A 17,212-nucleotide genomic window follows, 5' to 3' on the forward strand; every position below is an offset into this window, starting at 1 on the left:
ACACGGGCAGTCACCCCGTGATGCACATGGGCAGTCACCCCGTGATGCACACGGGCAGTCACACTGTGATGCACAAGCATGGTAACACAGGCAGTGAAACTGTGATGCACATGGGAAGTCACACCGTGATGCACAAACCACGAACCCGGAAAGCTTCTTCCAAAGGTTATTAGAACAAAACCTTGAAAAACACTGTTGACAGGCACAACAATGAAGTGATGCAACCATTTTAAAAGACTTTGGCAGTTTCTTCCAAAACTAAATACCCTCTTCCCATGTGTTTTAGGAACTTTCCTGGGGATCCTCTACTTACAGGACTCCGAAGATTAACCAAAGTAATCCCACTAAAGTGCAGCCTGCGGAACCAATGATTGTACTGGGTTGCTTACAGAACATGTGTGAGGAGTTACTTACTGAGGTGTAGGTGACCGTAAAGCAGCTGCACCACCAGAATATCTTGTCCCAACATTGATGTCAACTTTTCCACAGCTGCATAGATGGAGTCCCTGCTTCTATTAACCTTCCATGAGCTATACACTCTGGCCCCTTCTAAGACCATAAGGTCATGTGCAATTAGAACAGAATTATATACAAGATGCTGGGAAGTGCAGGACAGAGAGGCTGGAATCTCAGGTGAGGGTCTACCAAATCTCCCAAACTCTCCACGGAAGACTGTCAACAGTCAACAGACCTCGCTCAGAGTGTGTGTGAGGACAGGTGTGTGTGTGTGTGTGTGTGTGTGTGTGTGTGTGTGTGTGTGCGTGTGTGTGTGCATGTGCACGCGCGAGGGTGAGTATGGGTGGGTGCAGGTGGGTGTGGGTGTGTGTATGCGGGTGTGAGTGAGGGTGTGGGTGTGTGTATGTGGGTGTGAGTGAGGGTGTGTGTGTGTGTGTGTGTGCGCGCGCGCTTGAGAGAGAGTGAGTGTGGGTGAGTGCGGGTGGGTGTGTTGTGTGTGTGAGTGAGGGTATGTGTGGGGGGGGGTTCGTGTGTGAGTGCGGGTGTGTGTGTGTGTGTGTGTGTGTGTGTCCGTGTCTGACTGCTTGCAAGAGATATATACCATAAAAAGAAATAAGCTACCTATACAAACATCCCATACACAGGAGAATGAAAATTAAATAATGTGTGCTTCTAGGAAGCAAATCTAAAACAGCTAATACTGTGAGATTTCAAATGTATAATATTTTGAAAATGGCAGAATTCTGGAATTCCCAGAAAAATAAACAGCTGTCAGGGATTTAGGAGGGGGAGAAAAATGAATGGTAGAGACATGTTCAAACTAATCTGTATAACACTGTACATGCCATTAGGTATTTATTAAAAAATTTGGCCCAAAATTTCAGTTTGATGTCCTGTAATCTAAAAATATTCCACAAATAGAAGTCTGAAATTTTAAATTACATTTTGTTTGTTTGTTTATTTTGTGTATAAGGATGGGCAATCTATAATTTCTTTTTCTTTTTAATTTGGTAAGGATGCAAACTATTACCGAGGTTATAGGTCTTATCTCCTTATTGCCTTTTAAGGAGGTCACAGTAAGTTAGATCTCTCCCAGGGCTGTCCTAGAGTGTGTACTGTACTGCATCCTTATCAACCCTTATGTCCCAAGCCCCAATGAGAAGGGAAGTAAAGAAAAGTTAAGTGTACCAAATTCTCCACCATTTTCTATATTAATCATATAGTTTCCATTTAGTGCCATTCATACTAAACTATTGCTTATTTTAATAAATAATAATGGTACATTAATAATAAATAAACGGTACAGTATTTGGCTCAATCCCTAGAACTACAAACACATAAAATATATTTTGGAGTTCTGTCTCCAAATAATCCCAAACGTATCATCTCTTTCTTCTATTGCCTCTCAAACTGCCCTGTGGTGGGCAGGAGAAGGTGTACCCATCTCAGAGAGGGCTCAAGTCCTTGCGTAGATATCAAGCTTATTTAATCCCTGCAGGTGATGTGAAATTGGTATCTCAAAGTGTGGTTCCTGGACAAGATCCAGGCATGCACTGGGAACCTGCCTTGAAATGCAAATTATTTGCTCCACCAGTGACCTACTATAGAAGAAACTGAAGGCAGGACATGGAAATCCTCCTGGTGATACATGCTAAGGTGTAAAAACAGCTGGGTTACCTGGGCATGGTAGCACAAGCCTTTAGTGCCAGCACTGGGGAGACAGAGGCAGGTGGATCTCTGTGAGTTTGAGGCCAACCAGGACTACAGAGTAAGTCACAGTGAGATTGTCACAAAACACAACCAACAACAAAACACCACCATCGTGCATAAACACTTCAGGAACTTTTTTGCAATTAGCTACTAACACAAGTACAAGCTTACAAAATTACACAACTCTATGTAACTGTTCAAGCAAAGTAGATATAAAGGACTAAGAGAGCCCCAGCAGCTGGCAGGCTAAGTAGGGCAGAACGCCCAATGAGTATCTCAGGAAACAGGAACATGGTTTACTGAGCTGTAAAATGAAAACTCTGGAGAAGAAGAGGGCATCAAGCAAGGATGGGAAGGACACCGGCTAAAATATTATTTTTAGGTGGCGTCTGCTGTGACATAAAACAGAAACATTCAACAACCAATGCAGAAAAGATCCTGAAGCCGAACAAAAGTGAAGACACATCAGGAGGTGACAGGAACAGACAACAACAGAGGTGACAGAACCTCTGCCTGTCTGTAAGAAATAAACACAAACACTGACGCTCACGGGGGATTAAAAAGACACCTAGCCTGGTTTGCAAATGTCTTTTGTTATTACTTTGTTCTTATTTGGTTCAGAGTTATTATAGAACCACCACATACACTTTAAAACATTTTTTTAAAGATTTATTTCTTTATACATATGAGTGCTCTTTTTGCATGTTTGCTTGCATGACAGAAGAGGGTATCACATCCCATTACAGATGGTCCTGAGCTACTATGTAGGTGCTGGGAATTGAACTCAGGACCTCTAGAAGAGCAGCCTGCGCTCTTAATTGCTGAGCCACCTCTCAAACTCCCCATAGACATTTTTTTAAAATCAAGAGATTTTGCCTAAGCTGCAGTTTTCCAACAAACAAAACAAAATTTTAAAAAGCTACCCGAGAGTTGGGGGAATAGTAGGTCTACATTCTCCTAACAGCATCGATGCCAGAGCTGAGATGCTGCCTCTGGGGCAAAGAGCCTGCTCCTCACCCAACAGTCCTCCACTGGTCCCCACTGATGCCATGTAGTGACTGTTACTAAATGCTTCTCCTTGGTCTTTGTATCTCCTGGAAGGGGGGTGGGGTGGGGGTAGGGGGTGGGGTGGGGGAGATAATAGACCTCAAAGACTACACCTTTGTCCAACAGATTTGAAGGAACAGAGACAGCAACAGCAGGAAGCAAACATGTAGCTAGGCAGAGAGCCCCAGGTATACTGCTTAACAGCAACCATTTTTAGAGTTAACCTCCTCTCTCTAAAGCTGGCCTTAACCTCCCCTGCAAAACACTTAGTCAAGGTCAATACTAAATATCACTTTGTCTTAAGTATTTATTTAAGGACTGGTGAAAACGCCTGACCACACTGCCTACAGGATGACTAGTGCCCAGTACAGTGTCTCTCACTATGTACAACACGTTAATTTACTCATAAAGTAAATTGGTATTCAAATCCTTGAGATCCAGACTAGTCAACTTTTTAACTCCATTACCAGAAAGGCATTCATGAGAGTTTCTAAGCCTATGAAAGCAAGCACTGAAGTAAATCTCAGTAAGATTTATATAGCACTGACATACAGAACTTCCTCAAACTGGAAGTAAGCCATCAAGTTTCACAACAAAACAAAAAAAACTAGTGACAAAGATCATTTAGAAATCTAGGGTACACATAATTGCAAGTGTCTGAAGTGCAACTGAGGCATTCCGCATAGGGTTCAGATAAATCAGGTTATACAATACATTTGAGAGTTGTTTCCAAAGAGGTGATTTGGGGACAGAGAGAACCCTCCAAGGGCAAAGCTGGCACTGCAGTGGTACGAACACACAACATCATCAGAAGGACAATGTAAATTCAACGCCACTGCCCAATCAACTCAACCAAGGCACACCCGCCCTTTCCAGAAACACCCTCAGACCCTGTACACAGTTGTGCAGCACACCCCTCTCCTTCTCCACTGCTTGACCTTGGCTCCCATCCCCTTTCCAGGAGTGCACCTAGAAAAGGGCCCTCAGATCAATACTGCCCAATTTGATCCTGGCAGTTTACATGTTGCAATGGGGAATGAAATAGGGACAAGTTGAACCACAGTAGTGACAGAATCTTTCAGGGTGAAATTAACTTCGTTAACATAACCACGTTCCAACGTGGTTCCCAAATAATTTAGAACTTGCCATTATCAAAAAAAGCAACAATAATGACTATATAAGCAGATGTCAATATTCTCCACAAAGGAAAGAAAAAAAAGAGAGAGAGAGAGAGAGAGAGATGCAACGCAACTCTTCAATGTGTAACAAATATTTGAGAATCAAACGAGTGGCTACAACATGAGGTGCTTTCCGCTGAAACAGCACCATTCTTTTTAAGATTTAGTCTTAATTATGCATACGTGTGTCCATACGAGGACAAGTGTCCCATGAGTCCAGAAGAAAAAAAGAGTTCTTGGAGCTGGAGTTACCGGTAGTTATGAGCCACACAGGGAACTGAACTCCTGTCACTACCCTGTCCTTCAAGGGCCGTACAGGCTCTTAAAACCGCTAATAGTAACTATTCATTTAGAAAAAAGAAACAGTCTCGTGCTTTTGCAGGAACCTTCCAGAACAGACTGTACGGCATAAGTAACTTGCAGGCGGAACAAAGGTGAGTTCCACTGTTGGGGTGCTCCTAGACCATACAGATTTCTAACACTGAACATCTCATCACACGAAAAGTACTTCAGTGAAGCGTTTCACATGGGGCGATTAGCGTTTTTGTGTATGGTCCTGGGGACAAGGCACTGCACAAGCCTAAGTTCCTAGAATGAGTGCTACTACACTCCCTCTGCCGAGGTCCGGCTGCATGCGATAAGAGGCACTCTTAAAAAGTTAATCTTTGTATTTGTGTTCCTGTCAAGCCACGTTAAATGGCTGCAACATTATTCTGTGAGTTCCAAACAACTCCGCCGCTGCTGCTGCAGCTGGCTGAAAAGCTAACCAAGTTCCCCGGATCTCAGGTGCACAGCCGTCACACCTGTGGGACCTGACTCATAGTACCCCATACAGAAAATAAGGTGACACGTCCCCACGCTGCATCCAGCCCCAAGAAAGAAAATTAATCGGAGGCAAAAGGAAAGAAAAGGCGTGGGAGGTCCAGACCGAATCTAAGCTAGAGGGCGGAAAATGAAGATACTGTTGCAAAAAAAAAAAAAAAAAAAAAAAAAAGCAAAGTCGGAGGACGCGTGAGGCTGCCCTCGGGGTAAGAAGATTGAATGTGCGAGGCCTGCAGCGACTCTCGCGAGCCCCCACCCCACCCCAGCAAGAACGGACGGCGACCGGCCCTTAGCTGCTGGCTCGCTCGCAAACTCACCTCGACAGGAGCCGCCACACGTCCTGCTGCCCCATGGCCTAAAATCCCAGAACTAAAGCCGAGCGGAGCGACTAGACGCGAGCGCCACGTCAGACCCGCCCACCGCCGGCCAGAGCCTTGGAGAGCCGCGGCTACCGACAACAAGTCCTCCGGAAGGCCAGAGCGGCCACAACCTGCATTTCCGCTGCGCTACACTCGAAGACCCGGCAAAACAAGAGCTGGAGGAAATGAGTAAGAGCGAAGGGCGGGGCCGAGGAGGGGGGCGGGGCCAGGACCCGGGTAACGGCGGGGCGGGGCCTGGCTGGGGGGGCGTTGACTAGGGCGAGGGAGAGGGGAGGAGCCAAAACGAAGGAGGTGGGAACGGAAGTTGGTAGCCAAAGCAGAAAGATAAGGAAGGAGAAAACGGAAGTTGGAGAACAAAAGTAAATAAAGTAAACTAAGTTTGCTCCCTCAACTAAGCTGTCTTGGGAACTTCTAGTCGGTCATGCAGGTATGGCCTTCAAGTTTGACCAGCAGGCACTGACTGATCTGAAGAAGTTTTGTGGAATTTTAATAAATTTTAAATGAAGCAGTATATTTAAATCGGACCTGATCACGCATTCCTGTAATCCTAGCACTCAGACAGCTGATCCAGGAGACCGGTCAACAGGTGCAGGCCATCCAGGACTACATAGCAAGACCCTGCCTCAGAAAAATAAGTAAATTTAATGTTCTTTGTGAACCAAACAGTTGAAATGCGTTTAACATCAAGGAGAGCTGAATTTGGTGTAGTACCCACTCAGCATAGCCGAATTTGCTTTGAAACATTTCTAATTGTCTAAGGAAAAGTAATAGATCCCTCAGTCTCCTCTAATAGACAAAAATGCCTGATTAAGAGAATGCTTACCAACTAAACTAAAAGTCACTTTTATCAGCGAAAGCATACTTGCACAGAAAGCAGCTTATTAAGTAAAACCCATATTTAACTACCCACTACTGTTGAGCTGCTTCTAGAGGCAGATGTCTAGCTGTAAGCGTTTCATCACCAAAAAAGTGTTGGCATATTAATAAGAAATAGAGATTTAGAGAAGAAGTTCAGAGAGCAGGAAGTTAAAAGAGTTAGTCTTTAGCATTTAGGAGACCTATAAGATATTTGATCAGAAATTATCTTTCTGGCCTGGGTCAAATATAATACCAGATACAAGGCATTTGTGACCTGCAATTAGTCCTCAAATAGGTACAGGCAGTCACCACATAGCTTCACCATCAAATGGCATCGTGCATCATTTATTTAGGGAAAGAAAGAATGTATTAGCCTATGCAGCAGGTGTTACTGAAAAATGAGCTTTTCTATTGTAGCCAGAGCCAAATCATCCTCTTCTTGACTTCACGTAAAAGGGACCTGTGTTTTACAGCCTTCATGGTTAGAGGATCCCCGTTTTTATGTAATTCTTTGCTATTAAAACATTTCATTTATTTACGTATTTGCTGTGTGTATCTATACACATTCAAGTTCATTGGTGTATATGCAGATGTCAGAGGGCAACGTGCAAGAATTGGTTCTCTCCTTCTACCATGTGGGTCTCAGGGATAGAATTCAGGCTGTCAGGCTTGGAGGTAAGTGTCTTTCCCAATGAACCATCTTGATAGCCCCCTACTACCTGTCAAACAAAGGACCCTACATTTTCACTTTGTACAGTAAGAAATTAGTCCTACGCTCAGCATCACTTCTCATTTTACGGTATTTTCATTATTCCGTAGGGACACTCTGTATCTATCCTGGTTAGCTTTTGGTTGCTGTGATAGACCATTACCAAAAGCAACTTGGGAGGAAAGGGTGTAGTCCAGCTTACAGTTTATAGATAGTTCTCCCTCTGGCTTGAAGGGAAGCAGAGGCCACAGAGGAATTCTGCTTGATGCCACATATGCCTACCTTGGGTACATAGTGTATAATCGATACACTTTGCAATTAACTTTTTTCAGTCCACATAAAACTTTTCAAGATCCATTCATATTGTAGCATTTATTAGCACTTGACTTCTTTTTCTAGCTGAATAATACTTTTACGTTGGTGGGATTGGATGTGAGAGGGAGGAGGGAGGAGGCAAGTAAGCAGGGGAGGGAGGCTTCTTTAGAACTTGCTAGGTAGTTTAGGATACCCTTGGACTGATCTTCATGGTTTTACTCGTCAAGTGCTGGAGATTACAGGAGTGTGCACCACCACTCCTGGGTGACTCATGAATGTCAGGCAGGCACTCTACCAGCTGACCTATATCCTAAGCCCCAGATGGAAAGCTTTTTTGTTTTGAATTCTTCATCAGTTGATGGATATTCTGTTGTCTCCACTTTGGGCTACCATGAAGAATGATGCTGTGAGCTCACAAGCTGCCTTATATCACAACAAGTGTTCTCCTTTCATCCTCCTGAAAGGATATCCTGAAGTCTAGACATGTTCTTCCTGAACTGCCTTTACCTTAGCCTGTGCTGAGCTTCCATTTCAGAATTTTAACTACACTTCTAATATAGCTAAGTGATGCTTCTTGATTTTTTTTGTTGGATGGCAATTTTGTGTTTGCACAAGCTTGCGTGTGTGTGTGTGTGTGTGTGTGTGTGTGTGTGCATTCATGAGTACAAGTGCATATGGAGACTACGGGAGAACCATAAGTGTTAATCCTCAGAAGCTATCCATTTTGTTTTTAAGATGAGCCTCACTGGGACCTGGGACTCACTCACTGGGCTAGGCTAGAGAGCCTACAAGACCTCAGATCTGTCAGTCCCTGACTCCCCAGCTCTGGGATTATAAGCCTATTACTTTACCAGTCTTTTTACATGGGTATCAGAGGTCATACTCAGGTCCTCAGTCTTTGCACAGCAAACACTTTACCAAACAAGCTCTCTCTCCCAAGTCCCACTAATTTTCTTTCCCAAGCTACAAATTTCAAGTATCATTTAGCTGATCATACAAGAGATTTTGTGTATGAATAACTCTTAAATTTTGATTGGGGTAAATCTAGTTGTGTGGAAAAAAATAAGAGTATAAAATTTGTCAAAATGCAAGTTATCCTTAAATTAAGCTCGTATATAGGATGTCAAAGACAATCGGGAGCCAGCACCAGGGTTGAATAGTTATGATGTCAGAAACCAGGAGCTAACCCTGAGATGCTGCAAGGCAAAAATTTTATTTGTATGCTGGGCCACACTTACACTCTTACAGGAGTAGAAGAATGAAAGTGGCCTAGACCAGAGACAGAAAGGCCTTTTTTATCGCAAATGAGCAAGTGATTTTTAAAAAGCAGAATTTTGAAGTTATTTTATGATCATGTATAATGAGAAATTTTGATTTCTTTAAAAACACAGAAATGTTAGGGAATGTTTTTGTTTTAATCCCAGGTACAGGACATGGAGCTGTTTCAGCTTGTCCACAACAGCTGACTATGATTTGCCTCATGCTCTGGCAGGGGTGTGATTTTTGCCAGCTGAGGATAGTTTACATTTGAAATTCTGGGAACTTCTCAAAGCCCCTAGAGGCAGGGCAGGGCTGCTCAATGTGTAATTCACAAGATTACTGAGGAAGAACACATATAAAAGAAAACCAAGGACTTGATCAAAATCTAACATTTTCTTTAACTAAAAAGAAAAATGGAGTCAGCTATCTGTTAACAGAATGACCTACAATGATGTAATTTATCCAGCAAGTATGGCAGTCTTGGTGTACCCCTTAGACGGAAGCCAACTGTAGAAGCTCACAAGCACCGTCCCCTTTACAAGTAGCAACAGAGAAACAAGAATCGTTAAACACACAGAATTTTCTCTTCAGAAGAGATGTGCATACTGTTTTTTGTTTTTATTTTTGTTTTTGTTGTTGTTGGTTTTTTTTTCCATTCCCAAGGCTGGGAATGGTTGTGCTAATAACCTGGTAATCTTTGCTACTCCAGAGAGCCAGGCTTTACACTAATCCCCTCACCCTGAGCACTGTTTTGCAGTCAATAGAACCCATTCTTGTGGAAGAGGCCATAGGCACTTTGCAAAAGACACAAATTTGCAAATATGTTTTGATTTAGCCATATCTTTTTGTTATGACAATTGTCAAGAAGAAACTTTTCTCCAAAGTTTTCCTGTGCTTAAATATGTCAAAAGTAAACTGTTTGATGTCAGACTTCAGAGGTTGGAACCAGCCCAGCTAAATGAAGTCACGCTGAGGCAGGCTTCCTTTTCCTCTGGCTATAGAGATTTGGTTGCAGGGACTTTGCAGCCAGCCACAGGGTACACAGATTGCAGATGACCTGTAGGCAGTCCATGTATTCAAACAAAGGAATGGGCAAACAGAGCAAGAGGCCTCCAGCTCTCCTTGTCTATCACTGATATGTTAAGAAAACAGGCCTTGATTCGGTGGCTACCAATGACAATGCTGAGCTCGATTTAATCTTCTGACGCAAAACATATCTACACCCTCCTTTTATGTCATGAGGTGTGAGATATTGTAACACATCTCAACTTCTCTTAATGGGGTTGCCATTTTCTTATTCTGCATGTGCAGAGAAGCAACCTGATGGAGCCCAAGGTTTTAGAGGTGCATGAGGCTGAGTAATGAAATCTGGCTCTTTCTCCTTCTTGCTTTGTACTTACTGTAAGTTAAGTGAGCCCTTCTACAATCAAAGTGGTTGCTAATATGTTGGAATATTTTTCCTTTTTTAATTAAAGATATCTTTTCTTACAATGTATTATGACCATGATTTTTTTCTCCCTTAACTACCCCCAGATCCAAGCCACCTCCCCACACATCCAACTCCATGACTTCTTTCTCTCTTTCTTTAGAAAACAGGCAAACAAATAAATCAGAATTAAAAAAAAGAAAAGGCACAACAAACACACGCACAAAGTCCATAAAAACACAAAATCAAAACGCATAATATATAAACAAAGACTAGTAAGATAAAGCAATATGAGACAAAAAAAATCTACAAAAACACTGTTGAGTTTCTGTTGGACATCTGCAGCTAGGGATGGGGCCTACCCTTAAGGGTGTTTTTTTTTTCATATTTTGGTTTTTTTTATATTTTAAAATATTTTACATATTTATATTATTATAAATATATAAAATAAAATATATACAGCAAGAAGAACCACAAAAACGATTGGGAATTAAATTAACGTTACATTCATAGCATTTTGGCTATTTGTATTTCGCAACCTTGAAGGAAAGATCTTTCCTATCTTGGTGTGTCTAAAATTCTGAATGTAAATCAGTATCTACCATATCTCATCTCTATTAACTTAAAACATCTATCTAGACCTAAAAACATTTTAACCCGTAAACAACTAAGCTTAATTATAAAACCAAACTATCTGGTCTTCAACTTCATCAGAGACCTGAGAAGGAATAAGATTAATTACCTGAGTAAGCAGGAAGTGCAGGTTAGCAGCTTCTGAAGTGAAAAAAAAAAAATGATAGAGACAGTTTGCTTCCTTAACAGCCACCCAAGATTCTGTATTGTTGGAGCATCGTCTTCAGCCTTCTGGCTGAGTATATCTGACAGACATCTTTGTGAGGCAGGAACTATTGAGGACTTGCTTACCCTGTCTTGGCAGAGTTTGGTTGTCTACTCTGCCTGCATCCAAGCTTGCCCATTTTTAGGCAGTCTTCTGTCTGTAGCCGAAATGAGGACATTTTTCCCAGTGGCTTGTTTGCCACATTTGAAACAATTTACGTAAGGAGGTTCTTTGATGTTTATCATCTTCTTTGGCTGGGTGTTACCAAGAGTTAACCTGTCTTATTGTCAGTGAATCTTTAAAATGATAAAAAAAATCTTTAAACGCCAGATTCTGCAGGTCTCTGAGGTGTTTGAAGACCTTATCTAACTCTTTTACTTCATCTAGCTATAGAGTCATATCTGTCTGTTACACCTAGGATGTATGTTCTTGTGATAAAGATAGATTTGTAACTGACATTTTAAGAAACTTCCATAGTAGCAGGTTTCCATATGGCCCTTAGTGTTACGTGTTCCTTTCCATATTCCCTCTATTACTCCTTGTCTTAGTTAAGGTTTCCACTGCTGTGAAGAGATAAAGGCAATTCTTTTAAAGGAAAACACCTAATTAAGGATGACTTACAGATTTGGAGGTTTGGTCCATTATCATCATGGCAGGAAACATGCAGCATTATAACTGATACAGTGCTGGAGACAGAGCTGAGAGTTCTACACCTGATCCGAAGGCAGCCAGGAGGAGACCATGTTCCACACTGGGCGGGGCTGGAGCATGGCAGGCCTCAAAGCCCACCTCCACAGGGGCACACTTACTCCAACAAAGTCACACCTACTCCAGTAAGGCCACACCTCCTAATACCACTCCCTAAGGGCCAAGCATTCAGCATAGGAATCTATGGGCTCCAAACCTATTCAAACCACCACATTCCACTTTCCAGCTGCGGTAGGCTTGTAGCCACGACATAGTGCAAAACGCATTTAGTTCACTCCAGATACAGTCAAGCTGACAACTGAGAAGAGTTATCACAGCCTTCTTCCATCCTCTTCCCCATTTAATCCACTCTCCTTCTATTTCTCCATAATTACATATTCTATTTCTTTTTTTTTCTTTTTTTTTCTTTTCTTTTTTTTTTTTGAGATTACCAAAGGACTGAGAAGCCACAGTAGAGGTACTGAAGTGGAAATATGACATAATCAGACTTGAATCCAATCAGCCTCACTTTGGAGTGTAGCCAGAATGCCAAAGGAAATGCATCTGGCTTCCCAGCTCTTCCCTGAAACCTTCATTACAACTTGACTTGTAAGAGAGTTTTTACTTCCTTGGCTGATCTATTTTCAACTTTGTTCATAACAGCATCCCACAAAAGCATTTTAACATAGTCATCTCTTCATTTCTTATTGTTGCACTCACGAACTGGACAACTTTTCATTCTCTAAACTCAGTATGGCAATCAGAATAGTTCTGTGTATCTTTTATTGTTGTTGTTGTTTTTTAAGATGTAGTGTTTATGTATATGGGCATTTGCCTACATGTACTTATGTGTGCCACATGACTTCCTGATGCTCGTAGAAGGCCTTCAATACCCTAGAACTGAAATCACAGACAATTTCAGGCTACTATGTGGATGTTAGGGACTGAATAAAAGTTCTCTGTAGGAACAGCAAGTTTACTTAACTGCGGAGCCATTTTTCCAGCCCCGTAACTTTTTTGAACTATGAATGAGCCACATTGGACCAACATTCCACAAGGTCTAATCATCTGTTTGCCTGCTGATAGTTCATAGATTTCAAAATATGTTATCTGTCAGGCAAGGGTGACTTATTTTTCAGGTCATCAACCAATCCCCAATGAACTTAAATAATAGTCAGTACAATAAGGAACATTAGTTAGTAAAATAGGGGAAATTTTTAAATGGTTTCTGTTAGATAAAACAAATGTGTAAGCCAGCATGGTGATGCAGTCGGGGAGGCAGAGGCAGGCAGATCTCTGTGATTTTGAGGCCAGCTTGGTCTACAAAGTAAGTCCAGGACAGCCAAGGCTACACAGAGAAGATTGCTTGGAATGTTTGATTTTTAAAAATCATTGTTTGAGTCACTAATTTGAATTTCATTGAAACAAAAATCATTAAACAAAATATTAATTTGTTTTAATGACCTGTAATGAGAACAGGATTTTCAGAAATTCTGAGACATACAACTGTCACTTTATCTTTTATTTGTGTAAAACAGAATTCTCAGGTTTGATGATTAGAAAATCAGAATATTGACCCATTCTGAAAAATACTGAAGATATTCTGTGTCCTATGAAATAAAACAGCCAAGATTTAATTTTTTATAGAAATGAATCACATTTATGTCATTACTATCTAAATTTGCTTTCATCTGTTAAAATAGTAACATTTTATATATAGCGAAGACTTTTTTGTTATTTGTGTTTTGTTTCTTCAAAACATAAATATTTATTTTTTTAAATATTTTTCTGAATTCTTGTCAGTAAATGTGTGATTTGTAGGCCTAGCTTATATGTATTTATAGATTTCCAAAGTCACATTTTCCCCCTCGGGCAAAATTGTAAGAAACTGCGTTGGGCCTAGTGTGATGGTGCATGCCTTTAATCCCAGCACTCGGGAGGCAGAGGCAGTGAAATCACTGTGAGTTCGAGGCCAGCCTGGTCTACAAAGCGAGTCCAGGACAGCCAAGGCCACACAGAGAGACTCTGTCTCAAAAAACCGAGAAAGAAAAACGTAAGAAAGAAAGAAAGAAAGAAAGAAAGGAAGAGAGAAAGAAAGAAAGCGAGCTTTGGATCATAAAAGGAAGGTTTTTGGTAGTTTTAAATGTCAGAAGAATTTGCCTTTTCTGCCCAATCCCCCCCTCCGCCAGAGCTCCCATTCTGCTGTCAGGCCAGCTGCCCCCAGCCACCACCATGATCATCATCCACCCGGATCTCAGGATCTCATCAGCTATGACAAGCTGTTCTCCGACATCTACAAGGTCTGGGAGATGGCGCGCGGGTGGGCTGTGCCTTGGAGGGCAAGATGGTCAGTAGAAGATGGTAACGTCAATGACTCTCTCACTGGTGGAAATGTTTCTGGTGAAGGCTGAAGGGAAAAGGTACCCAAAGCACTGTAGTCACTGGTGTTGATACTGTCAGGAACCATCACTTACGAGAAACCAACCTCACAAATGAGGCCCAGAAAAGTACATCAAAGATTACATGAAACCACTCAAAGGCGAACTTGAAGAACAGAAACCAGACAAAGCATAAAGCCTTTCATGACTGGGGCTACAGAGCAAATTAAATACATCCTTGCTACTTTCAATAACTGCCAGTTCTTTATCGGTGAAAGCATGAATCCAAATGGCATAGTTGCTCTCCTAGACTACCATGAAGATGGCGTGAGGCCATTCACAATTTTCTTTAAGGATGGCTTAGAGATGGAAAAAATGTTAACAAGTTGTACCTGTCACCATGACTGGCTGTTGCTTGCCATCCATATAACACAAGGACTTAGGACAAATGGGACTGATGTCATCTTGAGCTTTCATTTTGACTATGATTTATTTGGAGTAGAGGCATTGCATTTTTAAGAAAAAAAAAAAGATGTCATGTAGGTTGTCTACAAATAAAGTGTATTTAGGGGCTGGAGAGATGGCTCAGTGGTTAGAACACTGGCTGTTCTTCTGAAAAGGAACTGAGTTCAAGTTCCAGCAACCACATGGTGGCTCACAACCATCTATGATGAGATCTGGTGCCCTCTTCTGGAGTGCAGTGAACATGCAGGAAGAACACACACACACACACACACACACACACACACACACACACACACATATATATATATATATATATATAATCTCTTTTTTTTAACATGCATTAAAAAAAAAGTCAGAAGAATCAGCCCAGGAGAGAGATACTCATTTGCACTCACCCATCCAGTCTTGTCCCTGGCTTAAGTTTTTACCAGAATGATCTGGTAATATGAGGTCTAGTGGAGATACTATGGGGCTTAAGAAATATGTGCATAATTTTTAATGAAATTAATTTTATGTTGATACCACAAAATATCAAAACATAAACAGATTATATACAGTTCTGAAAACAAAATTAAGAAATTCATTTCAAAGCAAAATATATAAAAAGAATTACCAATTAGGGCACATATATTCGAGATAACAAACTATGTGAGAGGCCGCACTCACATTCGCCATTACAAGATGGCGCTGACATCCTGTGTCCCAAACTGGTAAACAAGTAATCTGCGCATGTGCGAAGGAACTTTCCACTTGTTGTGCTCTGCCTCTCCCGTGGCGTCATATCGCCTGATGAGTAACAGCCAATCAGGGACTGACACATCCTAAGCGGAGAACAGTTTCCTATATAAGGGATGGGTTTCTGCTGTTTGGGGTCTCCATTTTACTTGTCGTAAGCTTATGCTCTCCCTCTTAAGACGCATTAAAGCTTTACTGCAGAAGGATCCTGTGTGTGCACTGTCGTTCTTGCTGGCGAGACGGTAACGCGAGTCACATCTGGTGCCGAAACCCGGGAAATTGACCACACCATCGTCAGCACCTTCGGAGACCCCTTGACTTCAAGGAGGATTCAGAACTGCAGGGATAGGTAAGTTCGGAGAGGTATGCATATTTCTGAATTTCTTAGGCCGATTCTAGGAGTGATATTTTTTATTTTTTTACTTGTAAAAAATTGCCTAGAGGATAACAATTGCAAGAGGGCAGTAGAGAAAGGACAGGTCGCCCTAGAGGAAGTTCAGGATAGCATGTCAGAAACCGAACATAGTGAGAGGTTGGGTGCGCGCAAGAAAAGGGATACCCGTAAAAGGAAAGAAGCTAAGAACCCTCCTGTAAAAGGAGTGCAGTCCCCTGATTCCCCAGAAGGGACATCACAAGGACTTTACCCATTAAGGGAACTTGAGGCATTAAATATTGATAGCTCTGCAAGCTCTAGCCCCAATGCCTCTGACAATGAGGCTCTTGATTCAGAGGAAGAAGCAGAGTTAGAGGAGGAGGCAGCCAAATATGAGGAGGAGAGATACTACCCAGACGAACGAGGAAATAATAAAAAACCCTCCCATAACTCCTCTCGTAGGGTAACACCCACCACTCCTCCACCCTACGAACTGCGGTCTGGATTTTCCTTTTGGCCGGAAAAGATTCGTAAAAAATTACACAGTTTTTTTCCTGTTTTTGAAACAGAGAACGGGGGACGAGTACATGCCCCCGTCGAATATAACCTAATTAAAGAATTGGTTGAGTCTGTCCGCAAATACGGGGTTAATGCAAATTTTACCCTGGTAATGTTGGATAGAATTGGCACTGGCACCTTAACTCCTTCTGATTGGCAGATGGTAGCAAAAGCCGCACTTCCAGACATGGGTCAATACATGGAATGGAGGGCTCTCTGGTATGAGGCCGCTCAAACACAAGCCCAGGCCAATGCTCTTGCCCTTACTCCTGAACAGAGAAACTGGACCTTTGACTTGTTGACAGGTCAAGGTCAATTTACTGTGAATCAGACAAATTACCATTGGGGAGCCTATGCTCAAATTTCACAGACAGCTATTGAAGCCTGGAAAGCGCTTTCTAAAAAAGGGGAGGCTAATAGGCGCCTTACAAAAATTATTCAGGGCCCTGAGGAATCGTTTTCCGATTTTGTGGCCAGAATGACAGAAGCAGCAGGACGTATCTTTGGAGATGTTGAACAGGTGGAACCTTTTATTGAACAGTTGATATTTGAACAAGGCACTCAAGAGTGCAGAGCCGCCATAGCCCCTAGAAAAAATAAGGGCTTACAAGATTGGCTCAGAGTGTGTAGAGACCTCGGAGGACCGCTTACTAATACGGGCCTAGCAGCTGCTATCCTCCAGTCTCAAAAATGCCCTGCTGGTAAAACCAACCAGAGGACTTGCTATAACTGTGGCAAGCCTGGACATTTTAAAAAGGACTGCAAAAACTCAAACAGAAGGGGAGAAACACCGACTCTCTGCAACAGTTGTGGCAAAGGATATCATAAGACTAGCCAATGCCGCTCGGTGAGAGATGTGCAGGGGAGACTCCTCCCACCTATTAACAATCAAACTGTCTGGAATTGGTGCCTATGTGGTTAATAATAAGATAATGACTAAAGATTACCAAGAAACCTCACCTCAAATAGTAGAATGTTTGGTAGTTTTAGAGGTTTTAAGCATCTTTCCCGAGCCTT

The 17,212-nt window shown here is 42.0% G+C and overlaps 1 protein-coding gene and 1 pseudogene across 3 annotated transcripts in view; one reads left to right on the plus strand and one right to left on the minus strand.

Moving 5' to 3' along the window:
- Positions 1-5,615, minus strand: part of Hibch (3-hydroxyisobutyryl-CoA hydrolase) — a 66,717-nt gene extending 61,102 nt beyond the window's left edge. For all 3 annotated transcript variants that reach the window (XM_051153784.1, XM_051153783.1, XM_051153785.1), the window contains exon 1: positions 5,531-5,615. In XM_051153784.1, the coding sequence (XP_051009741.1) occupies positions 5,531-5,565 (35 nt within the window). In that variant the 5' untranslated portion in view covers positions 5,566-5,615. The remainder of the gene's footprint in view (positions 1-5,530) is intronic.
- A 399-nt stretch (positions 5,616-6,014) lies between these two features.
- Positions 6,015-14,583, plus strand: LOC127196662 (translationally-controlled tumor protein-like; annotated as a pseudogene).
- Positions 14,584-17,212: the final 2,629 nt, after the last annotated feature.

Source organism: Acomys russatus, chromosome 12 (assembly GCF_903995435.1).
Source record: "Acomys russatus chromosome 12, mAcoRus1.1, whole genome shotgun sequence".
Lineage (NCBI taxonomy): Eukaryota > Metazoa > Chordata > Mammalia > Rodentia > Muridae > Acomys > Acomys russatus.